General features: G+C 45.1%; 1 protein-coding gene across 3 annotated transcripts in view; it reads right to left on the bottom strand.

The window, feature by feature from the left end:
- Positions 1 to 14,352, bottom strand: part of LOC147889405 (RNA-binding (RRM/RBD/RNP motifs) family protein) — a 72,689-nt gene that overhangs the window by 44,702 nt on the left and 13,635 nt on the right. For all 3 annotated transcript variants that reach the window (XM_087391500.1, XM_087391499.1, XM_087391498.1), the window contains exon 5: positions 3,218 to 3,289. In XM_087391500.1, the coding sequence (XP_087247626.1) occupies positions 3,218 to 3,289 (72 nt within the window). The remainder of the gene's footprint in view (positions 1 to 3,217; positions 3,290 to 14,352) is intronic.

A 14,352-nucleotide genomic window follows, 5' to 3' on the forward strand; every position in this document is an offset into this window, starting at 1 on the left:
CCATTGCCATACATGTTGCCTTTGGAATTTAGAAGGTGCAACGTGGCACCCACATTTCAATTTGCCCCATGCCCCCTCTATGGGGCACTCTTTGGACCATATCAATGGCCTAACATTAAATCCTAAGGGCCCTTTGCTCCCTTTTTGGACCAAACAATTAATTCACCCCCAAGGCATTAATTCCTAGGGGGCCATTGCACACCTACAACCCATGGCCTTGCCCACATGCAAGCTAAAGGTATTCACTAGTAAATTTCACAATCAAAATTTCACGCCCTTGTGACAATTCCCAGCTGGGAAATCTCACATATATATTGTATACTATTTTTTAGAATGTCTATGAGCACCATACAGTTGTATTTTTAAGGTTTAGTCACTGAGTTTGCATCTTGTTTCTATACTGAAGCAAATACACCACAAATCAGCCTTGGTGTGGGGGATAGCCTTGATCAATACCCCATCCCGACTCTAAAGCACTACACTCTCTCAACCCTATTCCTATTTCCTTTTCGATTAGCTGTACAAAACAGTGACCTCGATTTCTTATGAAATTGTTGTCATTCTTAATTCCTTGCTCTCACATTCATGAACTAGCCAACCTATTCAGAATGCAAACAAGAACTGCAACAATGGAGAATAAGCTCATGGTCAACAATTGAGGAGGTGATAGAGGTTTTACGTGCCACATGTAATCTCATAGTCGAAATTGATCACCTGGATGGTCGCTAAGGCAAGGGTTATGATTCAAAAAATAATAATTTTTTGTCTAGAAGAGTTGAACATAGGCAAGCAAAAACTACACTTTTTATACGACCTCTCAACGAAATCTCCTTCCTTTTTTTTTTTTTCAAGAAAAATCTCCTTCCTTTTGATCATCCCCCACCACTAAATTTAAAACAATGTTATTCCCATACTTACTCCCATCTAATAACCACCTCATTTCTCATTTTCCTGCACAATCTTCTTAAATTTTGACCAAGATCAAGATTATGGCCTACCATGCTTCAGGATCCCTGCACTGTAACTAGCAATAACAGGTGTTGAAACCCCATTCTGTAAGCCACCAAATGAGGAGAGCATGGGGAAGAGAGACCTAGGGCAAGATATGCCCTAGGTCTTTCTTCCCTCATCTAGTAACCACCTCATTTCTCATTTTCCTGCACAATCTTCTTAAATAATAACCAAGATCAAGATTATGGCCTACCATGCTACAAGATCCCCACACTCTAACTAGCAATAACAGGTGTTGAAACCCCATCTGTAAGCCACCAAATTGGGAGAGCATGGGGAAGAGAGACCTAGGGCAAGATATGCCCAGGGAAGAGAAAGAGAGGGGGCTGCCACATGGGCCAGCACCTCACAGAAACATACCTAGAGGAACAAGAGCATCCTGGAGAGCTGAGAGCGAGGTCTTTTGGACTACGGGTTTCTGCAGCAGACATGCAAGCTGACAGCACACCAGTACGGATAGGTACGGAGGGCTGAGAGCAGGGTACGGAGCAGAGACAGGTCGTCATAGGGCTGGGGAGCAAAGGCAAGATGCAAACACATGTGTTCAGGGCAGCCTATAGGGCCTGCAATGGCCTGGAACATGGCGAGGCAAGCAGCCCATGGGCCTGGTCCTTACCTGGCAAAAGAGGGGCTGCAAGTGGGCAATGCCCTGCCCTTATAAAGGCTAGGCTGGCTGGTTGGCCAACACACAGCCCAAGGAGGCAAGCCCACAGCCCCATATATGGGGAGGCGTGGAGTCAGTTGGAGGGCCTGCTGAGTCGGCCAGCAAGGCAGCAAGTTGGTGCAGATAGGGGGTCTGCCAGCCCCTATAAAAGGGGCCCCTTGGGGGGCATAAATTCATCCAGCAAGTCAGCACACAAGGGAGCAGCAAGAGCAGCAGTAGCCTACATCCAGGAGGCAAAGGAGTCCCAGAGGTGCTGCAAACTGGGTTCACTTAGGGCTGAATCCTAGGCTCAATTTCTAACACAGCCAACCACCTGACCGCTGAGTAGGGTCAGCCGACCAACTGGGCCAGGTTAACCGACCAGCCAACCAAATTGGGCCAGTCGGACTGCCCAGTTAGTCAACCAGAGGCCCCCACAACCTCCTATGAACAGTGCTCATTTTACCCTTTATTATAGTCCATTTCACACCAGTTTTTGCCAGTTAATACAGCAGATGCATTCTCATGTGTATTTCTACTCTCCCCTCTTTCACATATGAATTTTCTACGGCAGATGCATTCTCAAGTGTATTTCTACTCTCCATTCTTTTGCATATTTCCGCTGCATCTGTGACAAAGAAGTCTTTCTTTGTGTTCGTTGGAAGCAACCGAGGAGTTGTTCAATGCATTTCATGCACAGTGTTGGATGTTCTCGCACCCCGTGAATCTAACGTATTTCTTAACTTCAGCACATTATGGCAAGGTATATCATGGCAGCATGTCATTTTCGTGAGGTGGTCTGACCTCAAGCACATATCTTTTACGGTTTCTTTCCCAGTCTACATCTCAGGTTGTGGAAATAGCAGAGAATGCTGCTGGTGAATTAAAAAAAGAGCAGAACTGTTCCTAGACATATACAAAGAAACAATGAAGAAACTCAGGAGATTGCTTTGAAAGCAGTGTACAAAGGTAGTTAGCAGCATCAATAAAGTCTGTACAGCCTTTACAATCCTTACGTCATGTTGTTTGACCAACTTGAACTGATTTTATTAATCAGCTTCGATGGATCAGCAAATCATTTGTGTTTGACATGGCTTTGCCATGGATCGATATCGTAGTACATGTAGCATGACATTTCCATATGTCTAATGGCACAAGAAATTTAGCCCTACTAGGATAAAGCAAATAAGGGAAATTAGACCAATTCTATTCGGAAGCATTGTCTTTAAAAGGTCTTACAACTTTTCAGTTTTCCTGTCACACATATCTAGATGAACCCAGGAGCATGCGCAGACGCATCCTGTCACAGAACATAAGCTACATGAATAGCAAAAAGGTTCAAAAGCCTCTCAAAGCCGCACGTGCTGCTCACTTGGTATATGTTTCTCATTAAGGTCAATTGGCATGAGAACAAACTTAAATCCATTCATTTTTTGTGAATTTGAAAAGTTGTAGCAATTGATAGCAACTTCTGCAATATAACCTCGAAGCTATGTGCATGCTAATAATCACTTCTCCCTCTTGTAATTTTTAGTACAATGAATAAAAAGGGTAGGTACATACCTTTCGAGGAGAATCAATAACAACGCTTGACACCATATCAACAACAGCCAATGCACTGTCTGCTCCCCCATTCTGCACCACAACAGTGATTCTCTGAATCCAAACCCCTGTTCCATGGATGCTGTACCTTAGAGTTTTGAACAGAACTTATCTAACCCACTATGATGGCCAATACACTCAGGTGTGAGCTCTTTAAACGAATCCTTCTTCTCAAATCCAGACATTTTCAATATACCCAGATATTGGACATGATGAGAAAAAAATACACCCCATAATCATGACAAAGTCAACCATGCATATAAAGAGAGCTCTGAAAATGCAAGAAACAAGATATAACTGCAACGAACAACATACTGGAATGACCTTCCTAAACAAATCATTCAATTTGCTATCCAGTTCTGTTTTTACAAAAGGCTCGTCACCTAGTCCCAGTTTAAACATATAAAAAGGGGCATTTTACAAACAAAACTAGTTTAAGGACAGACATATATTTGTTGTCAACCAACCTGGTCATATTTTCAAAGGGGTTACCTTGCTTTCCAGACATCAATAGTAAACTTGTTTGGAGAGCAGTTAAGAAAGTGTACAGGGCTGTAGCCTGTCCCACAATCACTAGAAACAGGCGATGGACCTCTCTCTTCACTTACTCAAAGACCGACTGACCTCAGCATTTACAATTACAGGAAAAAGTAAAACAATTCCATAGCATAACAAAACAATCCAAGCAAGCCAAATTCCCATTGTATCGAGACTACCAAACATTTTAAAACTCACTCAATGATGGCTTCCCATATATGTGTGCTTCACAAACACTTATTTCTACATTAATTCTGAGAATGCCACGTATCTTCCCTATCTCTTGCATAAGCTTGAGGCTGCCATAGTTGAAATATCCAAGTTTATCATGCCAAGGAGAACCTTGGGACTAATTTGCACAATGAGTGTTTTCATGGTTTGTGCAGTCTCAGGAGTCACCTTGATATCAATCTCAATGCTCTAAAGAACTCTACCTTCAATACTTGTCATATACTGAGATCTTCTCTGCCACATCCCATTTTGGGATAGTTACTCTGTAATATAAAGCATCAAAATTTTCACCCATGCATACGTATGTATGTATGTATGTACATACATATACATACATATATACACTATGTATATGTATATGTATATGTATATGTATATGTTATATATGTATATGTATATGTATATGTATGTGTATGTGTATGTATGTATATGCATATGTATACGTATATGTATATGTTATATATGTATATGTATATGTATATGTATATGTATATGTATATGTATATGTATATGTATATGTATGTATATGCATATGTATATGTATATGTATATGTATATATATGTGTGTGCGTGTGTGTATAGTGTGTGTGTGTGTGTGTACACATATACATGTATATGTGTATACATACATACATACATACATACATACTTTTTTTTTTTCCGAAAAAACAGTGCTGATTATATTACTTCGAAAAACAAGATACATGGGGTCAGTTTTGCAGCTGACGGGGCTGCGTTCACAAATCGGACGCAGCCCTAAGTGGAAACAAAAAGCTCTCTCTCACAGAGGGATCAGGCGGGTGTGAATAAACAGCCAGAGAGGCGGTGAATAGCGCCACTGAAGGCCCTGAGAAGTATGCTCGAAGAAGAGGCCCTGCGTATCCCAATCTCGGAGGAAACGTCTCCGCTTCTCCCAGCCAGCCCAGGAATCCCCCTGCATCTGGTCCCACTGGCCCCTGAGTGTGTGGATAATCTCGCTCCAGATGTCGGCCATGACCTGGGCAGTCAAAAGAGAGGTACCACCGAGGATCTGCGCGCAGTGCGAGGTCCAAATGTGCCATCCGACAATGCTGCTAATAATCTCCCAGACTGGCTGCCTCTCCTGAGATCCTGTGTCCGCCTCTGCCAAGTGCTGCGGGATGCCCTCAAGCGGCCCCCAAGTCCCCTGTGTGATAAGGAACATGGGGTCCTGCGGGCCTGCCTCGAACAACTGATGATAGCTTGGTGTGGTGCTGCACCAGCAGAACGAGCCCCAAGTGATCAAACCTAACTCCGGTGCTGCGCGAGTAAGGATCCCGAAGGCCCACCTACACGTCCTGGGCGCGAGTGCAGCTCCACAGGCAGTGCTTTGGTGATTCCTCGTCCTCATGACAAATCTGACAAAGTCCATCCTGACCAATTTGCCGCAACCAGCTCCCCACTAGAAGACCCTTGTGGGTGAGTAGCCAAAGGAAGTAGGAAATCTTCCGCGGCCGCCAGCTCTCCCACAAGGCCTTCCAGAAGGCCTGCAAAAATAGCCTGGAGATACCCTGAGCATACCAATTGGGCCGCTGGGTGGGCGGTCGGCTCTGCATCCTCCCGAGAACTCTCCTGCCCAACTTCGTGCTGTAAGCAAAGAAAGGAGTCGGCCCCTGGCCTGCCACAACCTCTGGCCATCTCCACTCACCTGGGTCCCAATCAAGCTCTGACAGGGCCCGCCCCTCCCAAAGCCAGAGGCGCCATAACTGCACCTGATCCTGCTCTATACTAGGATCGATCCGCCAATCCTTCCCCACGAGGCCTACGACACGAACCCTCTGCCACGAGAGAAGGAGGTCAATGAGCACACCCTCACTCCTGAGTCGGCCGTCCCCCAAAACCGCGAAGAAGGATACACAGGTGTCGTCCAGCCGGCCTGCAACCACCAGTGGGATGCCACGGGGAGTGAACTGTCCAAGCCAACGGGCATCACCAGGCATGAGGATCTGAATCTCGGGTCGAACCAGCCAACCGACAGGAATCGCTTCATCTATCTCTGTGCGTCTCGCCTGAGCTCCACGGACACCTCCGGCTGCGGCTGCTAGAGCAACGGTCTCCAAGTGTCTGTAAGTGTCCCTCCAAACTCGAAGGGACCGGGCTGGCCCCCGCATCCAGCCGTCCCACGAGATATGTGACCTCTCCCCCAGCTGAAGGCCCAAGGTATCTCTGACCTGATCGTTCCAGATGAGCGGCTGGCGGTCGATCTCCTCCTGACTGCTAGGAGGGGACTGGAAGAGACTGAGACAAAGTCGCCTCCAAACCGTGAGAAGGCTACGAATGAGCGGGAAGCGGGGGTGAGTAAGCGGTGCAGAGGTGAAGATCCACCGAAGGGACGGTAGCCACTCTCCATCTCGGCGCGGGACGCAAGAACTAATCCCCTGCTGAAGTAACATCTTCCACGTTTGCCCCCCCGGGGTCAAACCGCGGATAACTAACTTGCTCAGCAGGGCCTGACTCTGAAGCTCAAGATCAATGACCCCCAAGCCACCCTCAGCCTGCGGAAGAATGACTGTCTGCCAGGCTACCCTGGCTCTGGTATCTCTGAGACCATCCCCCCCAGACCACAGGAAATTCCGGACCATCCTCCTGAGCTGTGCCACGCAGGATCTCGAGAAGCACCAACAAGAGGGCACATACCAAGCCGGAGCAGTACATACATACATACATACATACATACATACATACATACATACATATATATATATATATATATATATATATATATATTGTAATGGACTTCTTTACATATGGATCTGACTTTCAAATATTTCTTTGCAAACTTTCCAAAAAAGGGGGATGAACTAACTCCATCCCGAGGATGCCATCAACTCGCAATGCTCAAGCATCGTGAAGCATGTGGGCCAGCTTCAGCTTCACCAATATAATATTTGTGGTCCTCCATCATGCATAGCAGGGACTAGCTACTACGACCTCCCCACGGACGTCATCAACGTCCAACGATATTTTTGATCGCCCCAATTAAACCTCCCTCATCACAAACTTCCCTTCAAGAGAACACGTGATGGGTAGGATTCTAACCTTCATATATTCAACTAAAATATGAACATATATGTCACCCCAACTAAACCTCCCACACACACTCCCATTCATGAGAACACATAGCGGTAAGATTGGAAGCTTACACAGGTTCACTTACCATTCTTGTTTTCTTTATTTGCCTTAGGTACTAGAATCTTCAACTAGATACAGTCTCCATCTTAGTTGCCAAAGTTTTCGTCTGCACTATTAGCCTCCTTCAACCAAGATGGGAGGATGAGGTAAATTCTTCTTCTACTTCTAAGGAGAGACAACGTTGGGACTATCGCTCGTAACTTTCCAAATTGTTCTTTTTCACCTTTCTTCGTTTGCCTCTAGTTTATCTTTTAATTGCCAAGCACCCCTATTACTTCTGATTTATTTAAGAAACCCAACTAATATATGGTACCCATCTTCATTTGGGCCCCAATTTCTTAAGCACAGTTGATCTCATGCATGATCATGCCTCTCCCAACCGTCAACCTCGCATGCAGTTAAACCTTCAAAAGTTTGAATGTGTTCCAATCATGCCCGCCTGGGAATTGAACCTAGGACCTATTTGCTCACACAGTGCGCGTGTACCACGGGTTTTTTTTTTGGGTGGGTCGTTGGGGCGAGGGGGGGCTACACTCCCCTACATATTGGTCCCACCCATATGGGGAGAGAGAACTCTCCTCCCAAGCGCCATACCACATATGCCAAGTCCTTCCACTTCTCTCTCCTCCCTCCTTCAATACCTCTCTTATTCCACCCCTCCCTTACTTGAATCTTGCTCTCTTACCCTCTTCGTTTTCACCCCAACAAATAATCCTCTGAAAGCAAAATAAAGAAGAGGAGCCACCCACAAGGCTGAAAATCGTAGTGTGCTGTCATGTATATACACACTTCCACACACACATACAAATATTTTCGTTTAGAGTTTCTGTCAGACCTCGGAGATGAAAAGCTAAATATATCTTGAGAACCGGGTTTTTTAATCATATTAAGGCATTTCAATAATCTATGACAGAAATTTCATTATATATTTGGCCCATATATTGAGGCAAATTTGGGCAATTCTCTGACATGATTCGTTCGTTGTAAGCAAATACATCACTAAACATAATCCTTTAACAGCAGGTGGATTTTTAAAGGTCATTCGAGGCAGAGCTTGGTAATACTTTCATGTTATAGTCACAGAAGTTTGAGGTCTGCATGTGTCTCAAGATAAGTATTTAATGCACACAAATCCCTTACTGATCCCAATCATGACTTGCTGTACGAATACTTGTCTCTCATTTAGGCCACTTTAAGCGTAATTCGCTAAGAGGAGCCACTTATTTGCTCGCCTCATGCTGATCCTTGGATATTCAAGCTTGTGTTGCATCCTTCTCTCATGCACGGCAACTAGAAATTCTCGTCCTCTCTAGGCTGGCTCCTGAAGACATCTCCCAAACTCCCACTTCCCTGGGATGTGCTTCCCTTGATGAAGACACACATCTCTTCATGAATTCATTCCTATCTCCCATAAGAAGCATGGGGTTGATTCCCTCTCTTGCAAATTGCCCCCTTCCCATTTTATCCCTTCCAGTTCATTCAACTAGACTTTTTATACAGCTCAAAGTGGCTGCATACATTCCATATGCTCTGATCGCATACCAGCACATTACATGAGTCTCTTGCAACCACTTAAATTAGGCAATTGCATTAGACTAGAAGGAAAAAAGGATGGCACCCAAAAAAAAAAAAGGAAAACACAAAATATAAGGCCAAAACTAGAACTTTACAACTACTTTTGAAGCACAGGCTTCCAATCACCCATTAGAAGTTAAAAGGGGATCTTCCCTATTTCAACATCAAAAAGCACAAGAACGGGTGCCCAAACCATGGAGCATATTCTTGTATGACAGTAAAATGAACTCGAAATGCTCACCATAAATCACACAACCTCACACACCTTAGCCTTTGACCTCCAAAAGCTGCAACGTATATCTAGGCCAACACAAGGTGGTGGATGTTTTGACCTCAGCTAACCAGTGGTCGGCCGCAGACTGCCTGGTCAGCCAGGCAGCACAGGGTTAGACCAGCCAAACAGACTAAAAAAGCCTATAAGAGGGAAATTAGCCAGCCTCTTGCACCATCAGCAACCACCACCACAGTAGCAGATATCCGGATTAGAAGGTCATCTTCAATTCAGCACAGTCACTACTTGAGAGTTCACCATGATTCCTCACTTTTGAGTACTGGCCCACAAGGGTTTCACACTTTCATAGCAGCCACAGCTCGTAGGCAATCCACAAGTGTAAACTGCAGAAACCTTTAGTCTGGAGCAGCCTAGAGTGCCAGAACAGCCAGAAATCTTTAGTCCAAAGCAGCTCTACAAGAGCACCAACATATTAGAAACCAACCCACTTATGTCCTCTTGGCAGGTGGCACCAAAGGCATCTTCCTTGACACCGTCTCCCAAAACATTCAGAGAAATGAAGGGAATGATGTCCTTGCAATAACAGCGATGCTTATGGGCTTTGGCATGCTATCTTCGGGTCCAGACATGTATGACAAAGCCTTTGTCTTACCCCAAAGTTTTGAAACAAAGAAGAATGGGACAAAATCGTAAGAAGAAATGGAGCAACGACAATTTATTTCCGGCTGATTTTTTAAAGTAAGCAAAGCTACTTTATATTCTCATCAGCCCAAAGTACAAAACTTCAATAGATATCACTGCGGATCTGCAGAGGTGCTTCTGGAGGAGACTCTCGAAATCCCACAGGAATAGAAAGATCACTATCTTCTTTTGGCTCTCTATCCATGGTGGGATTGCAGTGAACCTTTGGAGGTCCAAGTTCGGAGCCTACCCTACTTGCCCTCGCTGCCTCTCTGCTTCGGAGACTATTCAGCATTGCTTATGGGATTGCAGACAAGCGAGGATGATTTGGATGGGGGTAGCCAGGATTCTCAGTCACTTTGCCCACTCCCCATTCTTTATGACATGGGGCTCAGTGGCTTGGCTTTCTCTTACAGGGCCTCAAGTATTCTATGAGAGATTTGACTCCTCTCGGGCCATTTCGGTTCGACGTCATCAGACTGAGTCCTGTTCGTTGGATGTGGTACCACACCTTCCTTTTACAGCTGTACATGCCTCTGTGGATACTTCTTGGGAGATTCTGAGCATAGCATCCTGACATATCTGGAGAGCCAGATGCACAGAGGCTTTGGAGGGTACTCAGGTTCATCCCTCGCACACATTGGCTAGTATCTGGGACAGACACCATACATACTTTGATGGCCGTATGGACGGGTATGCAGGGAGACTCCCGTGCAGCCTCAGCTAGGAGGGCTTCTTTCTTCAGGGAATGGAAGGATTCTCCTTTCTTCTCTGAGACTACTACAGGATTGAGGTGGCACTTTCAGCCTCAGCCTTGGTTGTTTTCCACCTCACTCTGAGGGGGTTTTTTTATTCATCCTCATGATTTCATGATGTATTCCGCTTTGAGCTTGCTCTCGCGGGTTTTTTCTCTTACTTAATAGAAGTCTCTTTCTTGGGGAAAAAAAAAAAAACTTCAATAGCAAGAAGGAAAAGAACAAAGCAAAAGAAAAGAAAAAGATGTGTGTGTGTGTGTGTGTGTGCACGCGCGCGTGACTGTGCATGTGCCTGTGCCTGTGCCTGTGTGTATGTGTGTGTGTGCCACATACGAGGGATCGAACTCACACACCCAACGACAATGAGCCCTTGGCCACCAAGACCCATGCGAGTTTTACAAAACTTGATGGGCAAGTACTCTTACTTGTGCAAAGGCCAGAGAACCTATAAAATTAGGAATCCGTATTAAATCACATCATCAATTAATGTTTGTATGATATTCAACATAGCATACTCAAGTTGTTGCCATTTATCATAGATGTCAACTTCTAAACCTAAAACGGATTGAGTAACGTTAAGATCTAAAGAACTACAATAGCCTCGGTATCTATATAAATAAGTTCACAAAAGTCACAATGATAAATTCCTCCAAAAGAAATCGGATCTTTATATATAAAATCCTTAAACTTTGGAACATCTAGGACAAAGAGTCAAAGAAATCCGCAATTAGTGCCCATGGGAATACCAATGCTTTTGCTGGCACAAAAAGTCCCCTAGGGTTGTGAAAATTTATCTAGAAGAAAGTTAAAACAACAAAGGACATCTTCAGCATCTACAACTTTGCATGCCTTCTCTTTTTCAGTTCAAGGACAAGAATTTTAGAATTCATTCAAAAAAAATCAAAAATCTCCTTTCTTCAAAAATTCTCTCCCCTTTCTTCAAAAATCTGTATCTACTCAACGACACATCCAATTCAACTCAAACCTATTGCAAACAAGAGCTAATTTTTGAACAAAATTCTGAGAGTTGTCTGTGTGAGAGGTTATGGTCGCAGGTTGCCTGAGAGAAGGGCGAGAGAGAGCCAATCTTGTGTTTCTAAAGGCTATGTCAGTTAGTGCTTTGCCTCCCTAATTAATCCTAAGTTATGGATTAGTTAATGCTCCCCTCCCTGCCTGCCTCTAACCCCTCGTCCTCCCTGCCTATCCCCTCTACCGTCTCCTTCCTCTCCCTCCCCTCTTCCGCTCCGTCTCCTCCCTCTCCCACCCTGCCTCACTCTCCTCCCTCTCCCTCCCTTCTCTCCCACCTCCTCCCTCTCCCTCCAACTCACAGAGCGTCCCCCCCTCCTCCGCTCCCTCTCCTTCCTCTCCCTCCCTCACTCCGCTCCCTCTAGCTCTACACCCCCCCTTTCATCCGTCTCGCCATCCTTAAGGCAAAGCATCTCACACCCCGCTGCTGAAACGTTGCCCACTACAGCTTCAAGGTCGATTGCTGCGTCAAGGGGTTGGTCCTCTAAGACCCCGCTGCTAGTAAGGAAGCCCACCCTTTGTTTGCGAGCTGATAGCTCTCGATTCCTCCTCAGGCACCTGGATCCCCTTGGAGACCTTGTTGGCAAGCACGTGCTCTGAGGCAGATCTAGCCACGCTGGAGAGCGCCTCCTACCCCCTTGTTGCCAATCCTTTGAGGTTTCCTGCTGAATTTGACGAATTCATGACAGTGGTATCCCATGATGGCCTGGCTTGCTTTCTGTGCATCCCCTACCCATTACATCGAATTCTCCTTCTCCCTCCCTCGTAAATAACTCGCTCAAGGGCGCCATGAATGTTCTGGTAGACAAACAATCTATCAGAGGTGTGAACCAAGGGAACTTTTAAAGCAACTAGATTCAAAATTGTTGATGTACTCTAAAGATTCTTGGATAGCAAACTTTGAACCTCTTTCTCTATGGCCTTTGTTAGACACCCATCCTTGGAAGAAGAAAGAGTCAATATTGTGTGCCTTTTTAGAAAAATCTCCTTTGAAAAGCAGTTGGAAGGACTGAAGTATTAGCAATAACCATGTCAACAAAAGGAGCAAACTTTTTATTCCTACAACAAGGGCTAGAAAGAATGCCTAGCTTTACAATAGACAGTTTGGTTGGATGCATGCAAGTTAGCAGAGACTACCGTCATCTACGTAGCTCACAGTTAAGAGAAGTGAGTTGTGCTAGTGTGCACGAGTATCCAAGTGGTTTCAATTGCAATGTATATACCTAGATGAATCCAGGACCATTCCCAAACTCATCCTCTAAAAACACAACATAGTGCAGTTTCAATCTCACGAGAGTCACTCATAAGATTGAAAACCATAAACTCCATCATGCATAGCAAGGACTAGCTACTATGACATCCATCAATCGCAATGTATGTCTATTGATTAATTACCGCAATACCAATGTTTACTATACGCTCCTTCTTATGTCTAATTTAGTAGAGATTATATATGGCAGATATGCATCCATAGAACATTGGTAACCCCCTCCCCGACGCACACGACGAAGATGGCCTAGCACTACAAAGAGCGCGTCTTGCGCTTTAGCAAAGACGGGATGTGCGAGTCAGCAGAGACCACCGTCATCTACATAGCTCATAGTCAAAGAGTGCTAGTGTGCATGAGTATCCAAATGGTTTCAATTGCAAAATATGTCTGCTGCTCAATTACCACCATACCAAAGTTCACTCTACTCTCCTTTTTACATCTAGTTCAATAGGACATTCATACGACATGGGTATTCCCTCACATCCAAGATGGCCTTCTACAGAGAGCACTTTCTGAACTTAAGCAAGGATTGTTTTACCAAACACCATGCGACAGCTCAACACCTTGCCCCATCAATTCCAGATCAAGGTAAGAAGGGAGATTCCCACATGACACCATAGAGATCGAAGACTCTACACTCTCTTGTTCAGGTAGACACCAAGAAGGGTATTTCCCGAATACTATGAGATCCGGGGGAGGTAACATTGTTCTTTCACCCACAAATACAAAGGACATGGGCAAAGTCATCAACTACCCAAGTTAGGGACCTGCCGCACACTCCAGTCTAGACTCATGAGATCCACCATGTGTCACAAGCCTAGAAAACAAAACATTACATAATTCTTTTTTATAAGAGAAAAAGTGAGTAGAACATGCCAAGATCGAGACCTTGACTTTCACACACGCAAGGTGAGCAACAGATAGACACAAGTCTGACAAGTACCTCCCCATCCGAGGTACTATCATTATGGCATCTCGACACCAAGCTACTTGGCAGAATCCATAACAACCCATGGAGTGGTGATGAGGACATCAAGGACACATCTCGAATATGTTCTAGGGACACCAAGACTCCCGATGGGAGCCTAGTCGGGCCCACGTCGAGCTACTCATGGCCAATACAGGACAGGTCATAGGACAAGACAACATAGAAGCTTCTCTTGACACTCAACGCTTCTTCTTAACAATGTAAGTTTCTTGTTTTTTCATCTCATCATCAGTGGTTTTGGGAGGTATGATAGACACCCCCAATCCCCACAATGGGGGTATATTCGATGTTGGATCAATTTCTTTAGTCTCACAGCTTTCTTGGCCTTCAACAAACATTAATAAATCTCTCTCATGGTATCCACATGGTTTGGTAGTCACGGCATTCAGATGGACAAACTTCCCCCCTTTCTATACAACATGGATACACCACCCGTGATGATCCCACGAGATAAGATCAACCTTATCATACAGTTGGACCTCCTCTAGCTCCATACATCGAGGGCTTGGGGGGGGAGAGGAGTTCCCCACCAAGATCCAATTCTACCATGAGGGTCTCGAAGCATGGTCTAGTGGGAGTCACGATGCTGCCAGACGAGAGGCACGCAACCCACAGAGGGACCCGAGCACGCACGATCAAGGTCCGGTCTAT

Source organism: Dipteris shenzhenensis, chromosome 20, assembly GCF_047967505.1.
Source record: "Dipteris shenzhenensis isolate YYH24624 ecotype China chromosome 20, Dip_SZ_1.0, whole genome shotgun sequence".
NCBI classification, from domain to species: domain Eukaryota; kingdom Viridiplantae; phylum Streptophyta; class Polypodiopsida; order Gleicheniales; family Dipteridaceae; genus Dipteris; species Dipteris shenzhenensis.